The 16110-nt window shown below is 36.3% G+C and overlaps 1 protein-coding gene across 1 annotated transcript; it reads right to left on the bottom strand.

The window, feature by feature from the left end:
* Positions 1–3960: 3960 nt before the first annotated feature.
* Positions 3961–13347, bottom strand: psmc1b (proteasome 26S subunit, ATPase 1b). The gene is made up of 11 exons (XM_084090294.1): positions 13293–13347; positions 11917–11970; positions 11740–11836; positions 11532–11656; positions 11262–11447; positions 10869–10997; positions 9461–9557; positions 9159–9348; positions 8422–8573; positions 4381–4535; positions 3961–4236 (listed from the first exon to the last, which is right to left on the bottom strand). Exons 1-11 carry the CDS (start codon positions 13293–13295, stop codon positions 4102–4104), a joined length of 1323 nt encoding a protein of 440 aa, XP_083946420.1. The 5' UTR covers positions 13296–13347; the 3' UTR covers positions 3961–4101.
* Between the last annotated feature and the right edge of the window lie 2763 nt (positions 13348–16110).

Below are 16110 nucleotides of genomic sequence, written 5' to 3'. Positions count from 1 at the left end.
TGGTCATATATCATAGATTAGTAAAATAAAATGTTTTTATTCAGCAAGGACGCAATACATTTATCAAAAGGGACAGTTTAATTTATAATGTTAGAAAATTTCAATAAATGCTGTTCTTTTAAACTTTCAGTTTATCAAAGAATCCTGAAGAAAATGTGTCACGGTTTTCACTAAATATTTAGCAGCAAAAAGCACACACACTGTTTTATAGGTAGTTATGTTCTCTAGTTATATACCACACATTAACCACATCCTAATACATGGGTCATTCCTGTCCTGGGAATCGGTAATATTTCAACTTGGATTTTTTCTTTTTTTTTTTAACTACATATGATTCATTTTCTAAATACCCCACATCATTAGGTAAATATCAAACCTCCACAAAATCATATTTTCCACCCCAGGCACTAAAGATCTTTTTATTATTTTCATATTTAAACAACTTTTATTCTCAACCCTATAATGGACAAAATGGAATTGGTTTAAAAGGGATTTTACTCAAAACCTGTTATAAAACAAACATCTACCTACTGCTCATGCGTCCCTTATAACAATTTAACAACTACAAATGTGACATTTGCACATTTTCATGGTTATTGTGTATTATTTGTGAGCTATTGTGTAGCTGGTCTCTTCATATATATATATATATATATATATATATATAAATATATACATACATATACATACATATATATATATATATATATATATATATATATATATATATATATATATATATATATATATATATATATATATATATAACGTTTTCAATTTAGATGTTTAGGGCCTAACTAAAACCACAGTTTTATTGTGTTAGTCCTTAACATGTCAGCTGGTAATCAGCAAGAAATGCCTTTATTTTTAATTGTCTTCCCTATTATAGTATTAATGTGACAAGGTTGAGAATAGTGTGAAGACTGAAGACTGTAACAGGTTTAAAGGGAGATATTGCCTTCAGTTTTTCATTTCTCATATCTCTCTCATATATTGTGCCCTGTCTGGGTCAACATATCTGCATGCACAACACAGTCTTTCTGCTACTGATGTGGCTGCCATGGGATGCTTGTGGACACATTACATCAAATAATCTAAATATAAAAATTATGAGTTGTCATGATTTTGGTAAGTATATAAATATAAAGTATATACATGTGGCCTTGTGTTACCTCTTGCCAAGAAGAGTATGTTCTATTAAAACGGGCAAACACGACACCTAGTGTCCTTAGTGTGGAGGATCACATCTGAACCGGGTTCCTGAACTGTACACCGAGTTGTAGAAGCTTTGCCTCCGTGACACACACATCCAAGGGCTCTGCATCCAGCTTTCGGTTCACGCGAGCCAGTCTCTGACTGCTGAATGTGCATTGATGTGCAGACAGCGAATGATTTAAGGAGAATGCAGCACTGATCCCGTGAAGGCCCGCAGACTGACTGCGAACTGCTGACTGGACACTTTCATTAGTCGCTCCTTTACATCAAGGGAAGCATTTTCATCACACTCTTCATCCTGCTTTGCAGAGGTCAGTACGAATGACGTCTTCAAGATAGGACCGAAAACAGGAAAACTTTCCCTCTAGTGGATTTAAAACATTTTATATACAGTAGCACTCCTAATAAGGTGAACGTCTGCCATAATATTTAATAATAATGTATTTAGAGATAGCGTACACAAATAAGGGCTGCAGCACACCCAGTAAGTGATGAGGTTGTTTTAAATAATTACGGGGAACGGAGAACTGAGATTGAGACGAGAACAATCTAAAAACACTGCATTAATTATGGCAGTCTCTGCAGAGTCAAGCAGGAGAAAAGACCTTTCGTCTAATAATTAGCAGAACCTCTGCGGAAGGGAAATTAATCGTTCCTCTCTCTGAGGATATGCTTTCTCTGCAGGCGCTGCCTCGTACTATGACTTTCTGATTAAGATAATGAAGTTCAGGAGAACAGATTTTCAGTAAAATTCCTTGAAATTGATATCTAAGAACATTCAAATGAACAGAAAACTAGATTGACAGTTTCTTTTCTGGAAAGGAAAAGATCTGAAATTCATACAGAAATGTACACACACACACACACAGGTTTTCATGTTTTATGGGGATTTTCCCCTTAAATATCCCCTTACACTAAACCTACCCATCACAGAAAACGTTCTGCATCACTCAGTGTGATTTATAAGCCGTTTCCCTAATGACTTCAGATATTGCCATCTTTGTGCCCATGCCATAGGGTTTACCTGATACTTAAAAAACAGCAATATTGTGATACATTATTGCAATTTATAATAACGGTTTTAATTTATTGTAAAATGTAACTTATTCCTGTGATCAATGCTGAATTTTCAGCGTCATTATTAGTCTTCAGTGTCACATGATCCCCCAGAAATAATTTTAATATGTTTGTTTTGATGCTCAAGAAACATTTATTATTATGATCAATGTTGAAAACAGTTGTGCTGCTTAATTCTTTTTTTTCTTTTTTTTTGGAAACCAGGGCCCGTATCCCTAAAGATTTTGAGAATCCTCTCAGAGAGCTCCTAACTTAACCTAAAAATTCCTTGCCAGGAGTTTTAGCTTAGAAGTGATTCCAGAACATTTTCAGTGAACTCTGAGCAAGGAATGGATGGAAAATCCTATCTTAGTGAGGAGGTGTGGTTGACCCCGTTGCTAGGTATGAGTCATCATTTCAAAAGCCGTGATTGGTTGATCCTACAAGTTTGATGAAAATGAACTTTTGGTGATAATGAGCAAAGGATGTACCCTCAAATCAATAAACATAATTATACACTCTAATCTTATGCAGACTGTAATTGTAAATAATATTTCACATTCAAGAAAATATCTGGAAAATGAATAGTAAGCTGTAGGGGTTATAGCCTAACATTAGAATCTAAAATATGTGAAAACTTAAGCTCATTACACCCTGTTCAAATAATGATTCGTGTCTTATTTGCTCATATTAATATCCTAGCTGGCATATTTTGTACTTTCACTCCCATATGGACCCCATTGAAAACAAGATGGCCTATCTCAAGGGGCTGTCCTTAATGAAGTAGAAATTGCAACGTTACAACTCAGTGTGGTCTTAACGAGGGTAACACGGCTCAGCTTTTATCAATGTCTGTGATTGCTGGCTGGTCTATTTATGAAGGCTTGTTAACAAATATCCTACAAACACATTTTGTGCAGCTGCTTAGGGGAACTCCTAAGCCACTAAAAGTCCTCTTCCCTGCTCTTAGCAGATCTCGCCTTAGGAGCCCTTTTAAGCGCTAGGAATCTTGAGGAATAGCTTTTATATTAACTGGGATTTTCGTGTCACTTTTAGGGGAAATTCTAAGAAAACGTCATGACTCTGAGAATTTTCTTAGAATTTGGCCGCTAGGAGCCACTTTTTGCACAAAAATTCTTTAGGGATACGGGCCCTGATACACTATCATTTAAAAGTTTAGGGTACATAAAAAAGTACATAAAAAATGTACTAAATGTGTTATTCAAAAAGGATGCAATAAATTGATCTGGTAAAGTTTAATTTCTAATGTTAGAGAAGATTTCTATTTCAAATGAATGCTGTTCTTTTGAATTTTCAAAGAATCCTGAAGAAATGTAAACATTTAAGCAAAAGTATAAAAATATTAAGCAAAAATGGCTTTCAACATTATTAAAAATAATACTAGCCATTATTAATAATTGAGAACCAATAATAATTCATAATATCTGAGCATCAAATTATCATATTAGATTGATTTCTGAAGGATCATGTGACACTGAAGACTGAAAATTCAGCTTTGACATCACAGAAATAATTACATTTTACAATATATTCACATAGAAAACAGGTTTTTTTTTGCAATATTAATGTTTTTACAGTATTTTAGATTAAAAAAAATGCAGCCTTGGTGAGCAGGAGCACATATCCCATAATCACCTTATGTGGGCTAAGGAAAAATAAACAAACCAATCAAAGCTCTAGCATTTATTTTCTGATCACATGAACAAAAAACAAACCGTCAGACAAAAACGTGCGTATATTATAGCCAAATGTGTGCGAGATGGAGTGTCACACTCACATATTCACATAGAAATGAAAACTGGAGGAAGATTAGAGATAGAGGCCTTCAGGGGTGCCCTCCTGCTTCTTATACAAAACATTTTCTTTAGACTTCTTGAAGTCCTCGTTGGTGACCTTCATCCTGCGTTCTCTGAGGGCCATGAGCCCTGCTTCTGTACAGATGGCCTGATGAGACAGGGAATCAAGAGATGAGATATAATGAACAAGTCATCTGCTTCCTGAAAATATGAAAAAACAACACAAGAGGGCAGCAGAGCTTTCTGCAACACTTTAAAATGAACCAAACCCCTGACAAGCACATCAACATACCTTAATATCGGCTCCTGAAAGGTCGTCTTTAGCCAGGATGAGGTCGTCCAGGTTCACATCATTGGCCACAGTCATTCTGCTGGTGTGAATCTGGAAGATCCTTCTTTTGGTTTTCTCATCTGGTAACGGGAACTCAATCTTACGGTCGATACGACCTGGAGAGGAAGACAGACAAGAGGGTTTTTTTTGCCCAAATACAACTACTTGAGTAGCGCATTTAAAAGTACAGTAACAGTTTAGTTTAGGGTCCAATTCTCACTATTAACTAGTTGCTTATTAGCATGCATATTACGAGGATATTAGCAGTTTATTAGAACTTATAAAGCATTGCCTTATTCTGCATGACCATATTCTACATCCCTTAATCCTCAATATCTAAACTTAACTATCTTACTAACTATTAACAAACAGTAATTAGGAGTTTATTGAGGCAAAAGTACTCACGAGTAGTGATTCTACCCCTAATAAACACTGTACACTGCGATTTAAAAATGTAGAAAACAGTGTACATACTGTAATTCATCATCCCTACCTTTTACACAGGTACATTTACTCAAATAGTTATGCAGATAATAAATATAATTTGAAAAAACACACAAACGCACGTCTCCTTGCGGGGCCACGGCGAATAAGCTGCTCTATCGCAGCGTCCACAACTGACTGGAAAAAACTGTTTAACTTTAAAACTGTTTTTGCGCAAGTGCACAAGCTACATGAAGGGGGATTGTTTGAAACAGATCAAACAAATGTTTGTTTATTAACGATCTGTCGTTTTATCACATCACGCGCTGACAGAGATGCAATATAACACCATGGATCATCAATTTCAGTACATCAAGCCATGGTAAGCTGGTTTTCCACATTAAGCGCTTTAGAATGTCCCTGTTGCAAGCATTGCGGGGCTGAGAGCCGTGGGAACGCAGCGAGTGTGCCACACCGGCCTTTTTCCGTAAAAGCGTGCCCCAAAAGCGTGCATTGCGCTTATACTACACCCATAAAGAGTGAACGAGCTGCCGACTGCTGCAGGACGCGTGCGAGGGAGAGACTCTCTATATGCACATAAATAAATGGGAGTGAGGATTCCCAGCCTTATGAACGTGCCACTTGCTGGAGTTATTCACATTGAAACATTGTATTAAAATTGATACCCACAACCTCGCACCAAATTTCAGGCCCTGTACATTTAGTAAGCCAAAATCCGAAATTTACCTTAAAGGGTTAGTTCACCCAAAAATGAAAATTCTGTCAGTAATTACTCACCCTCATGTTGTTCCAACCCCGTAAGACCTTCGTTCATCTTCGGAACACAAATTAAGATATTTTTGATTAAATCTGAGAGCTGGATCACTCCTCCATAGGCTTCTAAAGACATTATAACTTGCTGGCCCAGAAAATGCATTAAAGACATCGTTAATATAGTCCAAGTGACTACAGTGGCTCAATCTTAAGTTTATAAAGCGACGAGAATACTTTTTGTGCACAAAAATTCATTTCCTTCTCTCTGGGCCTCGAGTTTTTTCACGTAGTGTTTTAGCGCAGCGCTTCTGTGTTGTACGTCACGCATCACACACATGACCAGCGTCGGCCAATAGTGAGTAGAGCCCGAACGATATATCGGCGGGCCGATATTATCGGCCGATATAAGGCATTTTCCTAACTATCGGTATCGGCATTTATAATGGCCGATAAATTAATATTTAAAAAAATGCAGCGATGCAGTGATTTATGTAAGGATGGCGCTGGCGCTGCTAATAAAGCACCTAAAAGCTGTCACAAAGAACTGGCAAAAGTGGCATTAAGAGTAGCCAGATGGACACGCGAGACACAAGAGCGACACGTTCAGAATTAATACACTTTTAGTAAACTACAGAACAGCTAGAGCGGGAAGTGGCGCACCTCATGCGGGCAGAGAACGCGTCCGAGAACGGACACTGCATTAGTGATATAAAATGCACACACACAGGTCTGTTAAATTAAGCAATACTTTTAAGGTAGTCTAATATTTTTCTGACTAACAAAATTACTGACACAGTAAAGGGTAGATTTAAATAAAGAAAAACGAAATTTAAATAAAGAAATTAAACTAAATTTAAATAAAGAAATTAAACGAAATTTAAATAAAGAAATTAAACGAAATTTAAATAAAGAAAAACGAAATTTAAATAAAGAAAAAACGAAATTTAAATAAAGAAAAAACGAAATTTAAATAAAGAAATTAAACGAAATTTAAATAAAGAAAAACGAAATTTAAATAAAGAAAAACGAAATTTAAATAAAGAAAAACGAAATTAAGTTAAATTAAAAACGAGATTAATTTAGATTGATAATAACGGGTAAAAAGGCTAATACATTTTGTTTCTATTATTCTATTTTCCACAATGTCAAAGCAACACAGCTTAATCCAAAACACAAGCTCAGACATGCACTTCGTCCATACAAACTCCGCTGTTCTGCGCTCTAGCCAGAGAACACTCCCGTTGCTGGAACACTTGCGCGTCGGTTCTATTTCTAGCTTGCATCCGTTTTCCGCGTGGCTCGAGCCGCGCCTGAGAGACGCGTGTCTCACGCAGGCAGTGTGCAAACTCCAACCTGTTAACATGGGAGCCGAAATAAAAATGGCCATGCCACGCAGTCAGTGTGTCGCCGGCCTTATTCAAGCGCGAATGAGAACCGTTTCGCGGGGGATCCCAGATGTAAAAAAAAAAAAAAACCACGAATATTCGAATGTCAAATTTTCAAATGGAATATCAACCCACCGAACTAATATTCAAATATTCGGGTCCAGCCCTATAGCCTAGTTTCACGTTTAGTACATTTTGCTTACTACTTATTTAAAATAGTATAAAACTACTGTACATATGTAATTATAAACGTTTTCATTATGATATTATTCATTTTACTTTACTAAAAAGATCTGAGTTCTTCCTCCACTGGTAGATATTAGAGAAATTAAGATTAAAACTAGAAGATAAGGTTTTGTCAGTGACACTTTTGATATATTTATTGATACAAGTTATGTTTTAAATAACGTGACTAAATTAAAAGACAAAGTCGTTAGTGAAGATTATGCAACAGTATTTAGAATATAATATAATATAAAATGCAATGCAAACTAGTTTGGTTACAGCTCAAATTCTCATTCTATCATTCACCCTGCCTCCATTACATATCTTTGTCACACAAGTGTTTGATCACCACATTTGAGTGATCATGGCAAACCGTTTATATATTTATTCTGTTTATACTGTGTATTCTATATACAGTACCCATCAAAAGTTTGTACACACCAATTGGAAAGTGTGTCCAAACTTACTGTACTATAATACACATAAATAATATTGCTACTGTATTATAATATACACATAAATAATATCGGCCGATATATCGGTATCTGGCTTTTTTTTATCGGTATCGGCATCGGCGCCCAAAAATCCATATCGGTCGGGCTCTAATAGTGAGCCTACGTGGTGACGTGCAACACAGACGCGCTGCGCTAAAACACTACGTGAAATAACTCGAGGCCCAGAGAGAAGGAAATGAATAGTGGAATAAAGTCGTTATTTTTTTAAAAAAAATTGCGCACAAAAAGTATTCTCGTCGCTTTATAAACTTGAGATTGAGCCACTGTAGTCACTTGGACTATATTAACGATGTCTTTAATGCATTTTCTGGGCCAGCAAGTTATAATGTCTTAGAAGCCTATGGAGGAGTGATCCAGCTCTCAGATTTAATCAAAAATATCTTAATTTGTGTTCTGAAGATGAACGAAGGGCTTACGGGGTTGGAACAACATGAGGGTGAGTAATTACTGACAGAATTTTCATTTTTGGGTGAACTAACCCTTTAACATGTTTCTTCAAAATAGAGGAAGATGCTGATATCTCGATTGAATTGGTGCTTGAAGGATGTGCTTCCACAGCAGCCATGATTAACAGTAACGTAAGTATTTGTAATTCGTTACTTCACGCCCCTGCTTGAAGGTGCATCTAAAGTTCACATAGACTTAGAATATCATAGTATCAGTTTGCAGAAGCATCTTACCTGGTCTAATAAGAGCAGGGTCAAGGGTTTCTATTCTGTTGGTAGCCATAATGACCTTCACATCTCCACGTGAATCAAAGCCATCCAGCTGGTTGAGCAGTTCCAACATGGTTCTCTGAATTTCACGTTCACCTCCTGAGTTTGAGTCGTATCTGCAAAGAGGTATTCAGGGTACACCATGACACAGTATCTTTTAAAATACCCATATTATGCTTTTCCAGAGATTAAATTTCATGTAGTGTGTAATATAGCTGTATGTATGCTGTATGTAATTGTATGTGTAAAAGGTCTGCAAAGTTTAAAAGATTAAAGCGCATGATAAATGGACTTATTGTCTCCAGCCTGAAACGCTTTGTCAGGGATTCCAGTCTTACACCAATCACAACAGGCCAATCAGCCGTCTGACCAATCAGAGCAGAGTAGACCAATCACAACAGACTGGGCCATCTGACCAATCAGAGCAGAGTGGGCTCTCAGAAAGGAGGGGTTTAGAGAGACTGAATCCTTTATTGAACCATTTCAGACACAGTGAGAAAAGATTTGATGTTGCAAATATATTTAAAAAAATTAAAGTGTTTTTTGTCCTTGGATGCATATAAACCTTTTGTAAGAGACCTCCAAAACAACATTAGGAACCTTTAAAATAGCATTATAGGGGCACTTTAATAAATAACAAAAATGTGTATGCATTGCAATGGATATGAGCATGTTTGGATTTTTTCATAATATTGGTCTACCTCTTAGTTCCAATGGCGTCAATCTCATCGATGAAGACGATGGAAGGTGCGTGTTCCTCGGCCACCCTGAAGAGCTCGCGCACTAATTTAGGGCCGTCGCCGAGATACTTCTGAATCAGCTCTGAACCAACAACGCGCAAAAACGTTGCAGACGTCTGATTGGCCACCGCTTTGGCAAGGAGGGTTTTACCTGACATCCAGAGGAATTATATGACAGATCAAGATTTGTGGCGTCACCACATGCCCATGATAACGAATTTCTTTCTGTGAATTCTGTAAACAAACAGTGGTGTTGGACTCACCTGTTCCAGGGGCGCCGTAGAGAATGACCCCTTTGGGAGGCTTTATCCCCATTTCCTCATAATACTCTGGATGGGTCAGCGGCAGCTCCACGGACTCCTGCAGGCCAAAACATGCGTTAAGCAGCATAGAATCATTTTTTATCTGATTAAACATCACCAAGCACCTGCAGTTTCTTTTTGAACTATTATAATGTAAAATGTTTTAATATGTAAAATTCCACCTATATACAGAGATCTCTTAGAACAGTTTTTTTTTTTTTTTATGCCAAGGACCAGCAGATGATGCCTTTTTGATGGAAAACCTTCCTAAAATATAAAGGCAGCTATATATTTCCATGTATAAAGACACTCAAAAATACTAAGCACTAGATTTAAAAAACACGTTTTCAAAGTTACAAAATCGCATAATCAGCTTCTATATTATCATTGTACTAAAACCAAAAGAAATGAAAAAATGATGAATTATTTGGCCTTAAGCAATATTTACTTGTTTTTGCATGAAGAAAAATGTCACATACTATTGTTCAAAAGTTTGGGGTCAGTAAGATTTTGTTTTTGTTTTTGAAAGAGGAAAAGAAAGAGGATTTGATAATAAAAAAAACCCAGTAAATTAATATTGGGAAATATTGTAAAAATTTAAAACCGTTTTCCTTTTGAACAATTTAAGTAGTAATTTATTACTTTGATGCAAAACTGAATATTTAGCATCATTACTCCAGTCTTCAGTGTCACACGATCCTTCAGTAATCATTCTAATATGATGATGTGATGCTCAAGAAACATTTATTATTATTATTATTAATGTTGTATCATCAAATTCTTCAATGATTCATCAGATTCATTTCTTTTCATGACTTTTGATCAATTTAATGTGCTCTTGCTAAATAAAAGTAGTAATTTCTTACTTTCTAAAAAAACTTTTCAACACAATTCAAATGTATTTTAGCAGTTTTCACACTAGATATTATTTCTTTTGTTTTAAGATTTTTTTGTTTTTCCTTGCCACTGTCACCTATCTATGATAAAAGCTTCAGCAATTATTGCAACATGAAAATTCTATGCCTAGCGAGAGCTGAGGGATTTGAAATGTTGTAAAACCGATGCAAAAATTGCGTTTTTATTACTCAACAGGTGAGAAAGGTATTTTATTGAACAGATAAATTGCCATATGTAGCTCTAACAGAATTCATTGTAAAGCATTATTTATTGTGAAGGGTCATATTCATCTGCAGACACGCAGAACCGACGCACAACCAAATCAATGTTCTTCTGCAAATGCATGCGATTTTGTTTTTTAACCACTAGAGGGCCAAAAGTTACATAGTGTCCCTTTAATACAATTTTGTATGGTGATTTCAGACTAGTAAACATCTGGTCTTTCAATCCAATAAAGATGTCTTTATCTTGCCTTAATTTCTTGTATCTGGGCGTCCAGTCCACCGATGTCCGCGTATGTCTCTTGCGGAGCCTTCTCCACCTTCATGACTGTAACAAGAGGGTCTGTGTCGTCCATCAGCACCCCGATGACAGCATGGACCTATAAACGACATCACATTTATTAGGTCAATCTACCAATGTTCAGCATCCAGAATTAGATACAGGAAAGCATACAAACAGTTGCAACTACAAAAAAAATATTTGATTTTTATTTGTTTTCCAAAAATCCATAAAACAAAATACATTTACATGAAGCCACATAAATGTTTTCATAGATTGTAGGTTGAATATAAATATATTCTGTCTTACTGCACTGGAAGATGTTTTCATGTTTTTAAACTGATTGTTCTGGTGGATATTTTACCTTGTGATTGAGTAAGACGGAACAGCCGGGCTCCAGCAGATCTTTGTCAACAAACGAGAGAATGCTGACATAATGCTCCGAGCCCACAGACGTGGAGACAATGGCATGATTGTCATCGATGATCTCCTCCAGGGTCCCCACAGACATAGGGGTCCCCCTGAGGTCATCGACCTTTGACCTCTCCTCCTAAGAAGAGAGAAAACGGAAACATCAGTACAGACCAACGAAAGAGAGAGAGCGAGAGAGTGAAAGAGGAGAAGGATGGTGCACCTCCTGTTTCTCCTCTAGAGGTTTCATCTGCTCCTGGTTTCTGATGAACTCCTCTTCCATCAGCAGGTAATCTTTAATTCTCTCCTGCTTCAGGAGCTTCAGTCTGCACTGTGTGTGTGGGGTGACTACACGGAGAGACAACCGGACATTAGCCGAAAATCAACCACAAGATACGCCTGAGGTCAACAGCAAAGGTCACATCCTGTACCTAAAGGCAGTTTGCTGGCAGCATCAGGACCCTTGGACTTCCTCTTCCTCTTGCCCACTCTAGATGGAATGGGCGGCTCATATTTCTTCTTCTTGTCCTGTTATGATGATAAAGTCATTTAATAAGGATAAACACTTGGATGATGCCGTTTTAAAATATTCATGTTATTTTTGTCACCTTATCATCTTTCTTTCCACCTCCTGGTCCATGTCCTCCGCTCTGACTCTGGCCCTGTGTTGAGAAAGATTCATGTCTAATGTTCATATAGTACACTACCGCTCAGGAACATTTATTCATGTTTTTGAAAGAAGACTGAATGTATGTGATCAAAAATACAGTAACATCAGTAATATTGTGAAATATTATTACAATTTAAAAGAACTGCTTTTTATTTGAATATATTATAAAGTGTAATTTATTCCTGTGATCAAAGCTGAATTTTCAGCATCATTACTCCAGTCTTCAGTGTCACATGATCCTTGCTTTAGAAATCAAATGAATGCAGCCTGTGGTGTGCATAAGAGACAGCTTTTCAAAAACATATTTAAAAATCGTAATCATCGTATAAAAATGCTTGGCTATACACTTACAAATAAATATATTATAAATACATTAAAACTGGGAGTGTCGCTGTCGATATAAGTAACGTTAAACTATTAAACTTAGATTAGAGAAATGTCAAGAACCGTATGTTTTTTATATAATGAAATATAATATGAATTCAGTTACATTTTGATTGTATGTATTTTTTTGAGCATTTTGCTTAAGTTAGATTAATTTAATGTATTAATAATAATAATAATAATAATAACAAATATTAATAATAATAATGTGTAAACTTGAGAGGATCTGACTTTATGTCCAATAAAATTGATTTGATTCGATAACTTAATTCTAGCATTAATTCTAGAATCATCCGTTTGATATTTTGTATTTAATGCAGTGATATTCATATGTTTAAGTGTGACTTATGGCTACTGTACTGTACCTATATTTTAAAAGGAATAGGACTCACATATGCAAAACACTTTAAATATCATTCTATGTAGATTAGATGCCCTATATTATGAAAAACAAATAATGTACAAAATGACTCTTCCACTAAGCACTTTATGTAATGGAAGAATAAAAATATTGGTTGAATACCCTACTCTGATTTTAATGCGTGTGTTTAATACATATGTAATGGTGAACTGATTGTTTTCGACCAGATTGCAGGAATGAACACGCAAAAATACACAATAAATATTTGAAATATCGAGAAACTTTAAATTGCATTAACGTTTTGACAGGTTTTAGGTTGTATGCGGGTGAGCAGAGTGACTGTAACGCTTTTAATAGCAATTCATGTTTCTTCAGAGGATGATTGTTGTGTTGTTAATCCATCGATGTATAAAGAGGTATTTAGCAGAGAGTTACGACGAGATAACGTTACCGTTCACGCGCCCGTATACACAGCTTTCACACACTGTATTTGAAAATAACAGAATTATTGAGGGGAGAAGGAAACGATTTAAACAATGAATCGCTAAATAAACTGCTGGCTCACTCACCATTTTCACCACCGCTTGACGCTCACAATAAACGTCACTACGGAAAGACTGATAGGACAAAGGATGTGTAAGACCGAAACGCGTTTGTTCATTCACGACTGGAGTCTGGCCTTTAGGAAGAGAGCTCTAATTTATCATTGCCAAACCGTTTAATAAACACCATTACCCCTAATATATGGGGCTCATATTAGCTGTAGCGTCCGACCTCGACCTCAACTGCTTTTGTCATAATGTTGTGCAGCATGAGGAGAGTCAAGCATGCAGGTAGGCTACACTAGCCCTACCGGTCAAACGTTTGGAATAATCAAAGATTTTTTTGTTTGTTTGTTTGAAAGAAGTCTCTTATGTTCACCAAGGATGTATTTATTAGATCAAAAAATATTAAAACAGTAATATTGTGAAATATTATAATTTAACATAAAAACTGAATGATCCTTATGCATGATTAGCCTATTATCAGTGTTGAAAAGCGTTTTTGCGTTCCTATTATTATTATTTTTTTATTTTTTGTGAAAAACTGTCACCTTTGATCAATATAATGCACCCTTGCTGATTAAAAAATATAATAATAATCGCTTTCTTTCTTTTTCAAGTCCCCATGAAATCAAAATAGAAGTTTTTTTGGCTTTTAGTATGAATATGTTAGCCTTACTGTTATCTAAAAGCTAATGTGCTCCAAAACTTTGACAAAATTCCCATTTAGAAGATATAAGCCACAAAGCGTTCAAAACTTACAGTCTGTCACTTCAACCACCTCTAGAATCTGAAGCGTCCCGCCCCCTTCATTATAAACAGACACTGAAGCTGCGGCTGAAATCGAATCACTTGTTCACACATTTACTATTTTCAACATGGTGTCACATATTGCACTATATAGGGGATAGGGAACGATTCAGACAGTGTACATATGCTTTGCTTTCCAGTGTGGTGAATGAAGTCTGGTACATTAGTGTCATGCCATGCAAACCGGTTAGAGATTGTAAACTGCGGCTTTACCGAGCTCAGCAGCTCTGGGGCCTGTACCATGATGGTAGTTGAACAAACTCAGGGTTACAGTATTAGTTTTGAGTTGACAAAACCAAACCAATCCAACCAGGCTTTGTTGGTACCATGATGCTGATCATCAACTTTCTCTGTCAACTCAGGCTTTGATCCTGAGTTTAGGAGTTTAGGTGTGACATCAGTAGCGAACAGCCAATCACATGCTGAGAAAAAGTGAAACTGCAATTCATTTCTCAAGAGAGCAGCAGCGCGATTCACTTCTCTCTTCTGCACAATATTACGAGATTGAAAAATATTAAGAATTTAAACAAACTTACACAGCAAGAAGAAAATAGCTGTCTATGAAAGAGGACAACAAAAAAAAGTCTTGCTATATCAGTGCAAGTTAAAGTTGTGAAGTTAGTTTATACAGTTGATAAAGGTATAAAGAGAATTGAACATTTAAACTTACATGTAGGCTTGTCATTTTATAGCTTTATCTATTGATTCTAAAGCGTATTTATATTACCTTTATATATTTATTCATTTAAACTGTGCGTAATAATAATTGATAAACTAAAATTGTACATGTGTGTCCAATTAAGGGTGTAATAATAACATAAATAATATCTATATCATACAAAATTATTATTCTAAATAAGCATTACTAAAAGCCAGATGATTTTGTCTTTAAAAATCATTTGCTATATATATGTAGTGACCTTTAATTTGGAGATGAAACAGGTGGAGTGACTTTATCGCATCAGACATATGTCACTTTGCTCACAGCTGATTGGTCCAAGTTCGGTTTGCAACCTCTTACCTGGAACATAACCTGCCCCGGACCAGGTTAGCCGTGGAGCGGAGTTACTATGGCGATGAACACTGCTAAAAGCCAAACCACTTTCATGGTGCCTAAAACCCAGGGTTGGTGCAAGCTAAACTAAAACATACCTGGCTAGCAACCTAAACCGGCTTCATGATATAGGCCCCTGGTTGAGCTGTGGTATAAACTAAACACTATTGGCTATTTTAAAAAAGGGGATGAGCTGTACTTTATGTCCCACCCTGTCTTCCTGTTTCACATTGAATAACCCTGTGCGTTTCAAGGCACTTCAGTAGGACTTTAAGCAGCACAACTGATTTTAACATTGATAATAATAAGTTTTTTTTTCTCTTGAGCATCAAATCAGCATATATGTATATATATATATATATATTTATTATCTGTCTGCTTTCATAGGTTTGTGAACTTCAGTGTCTTTGATGTCACATGTATCTCTGATTGTAGGTCATCTTATTTACTAAATGTAGGTCATGGGCTATTTTCACCACCATAATTTTTCGATTCCACACTGTTTCCTGATTTCCTGAAGAAACTGATTGCTTCTCTGTCATGTTTTGGCAGGTTTGCAGGGGGTCCTCTCAGATCCAGCGCCGGAGAGCCAGAAACAAAGGCAGTCGTGACTACTTACAGCCTCCACACAGAGCTACTGTAAAGCTCCTCTGTTCAGAACAACACTGGCCAAAACATCTCACCCAATGGAACAACAGGACTCCTGCTATGTTTATCATCTAAGTCTGGTGGATTTGAGCTATCCTTCTTGCACATAAAGAGTTATAGTTTCCATAGCAACCTCCTAACATCATCGCTTCGGCAATGTGATCTAAACACATTTCGTTCCATCTTTATGTCTGAGTTCTGCTACTCTAAATGATAAAAACCATGAGCTATATGAGTATTTCAGCCACATACACACTCACAAACAATAACAAAGGCATCACTGAGGACAATATTTATTTATTTATTTGGTTAACGTGACACAAACCGTTTTTG

This window comes from Abramis brama (assembly GCF_963993115.1).
Source record: "Abramis brama genome assembly, chromosome: 18".
NCBI classification, from domain to species: Eukaryota; Metazoa; Chordata; class Actinopteri; order Cypriniformes; family Leuciscidae; genus Abramis; species Abramis brama.
The sequence above is the reverse complement of the archived record's forward strand: the minus strand, read 5'-3'. Positions and strand labels throughout refer to the sequence as shown.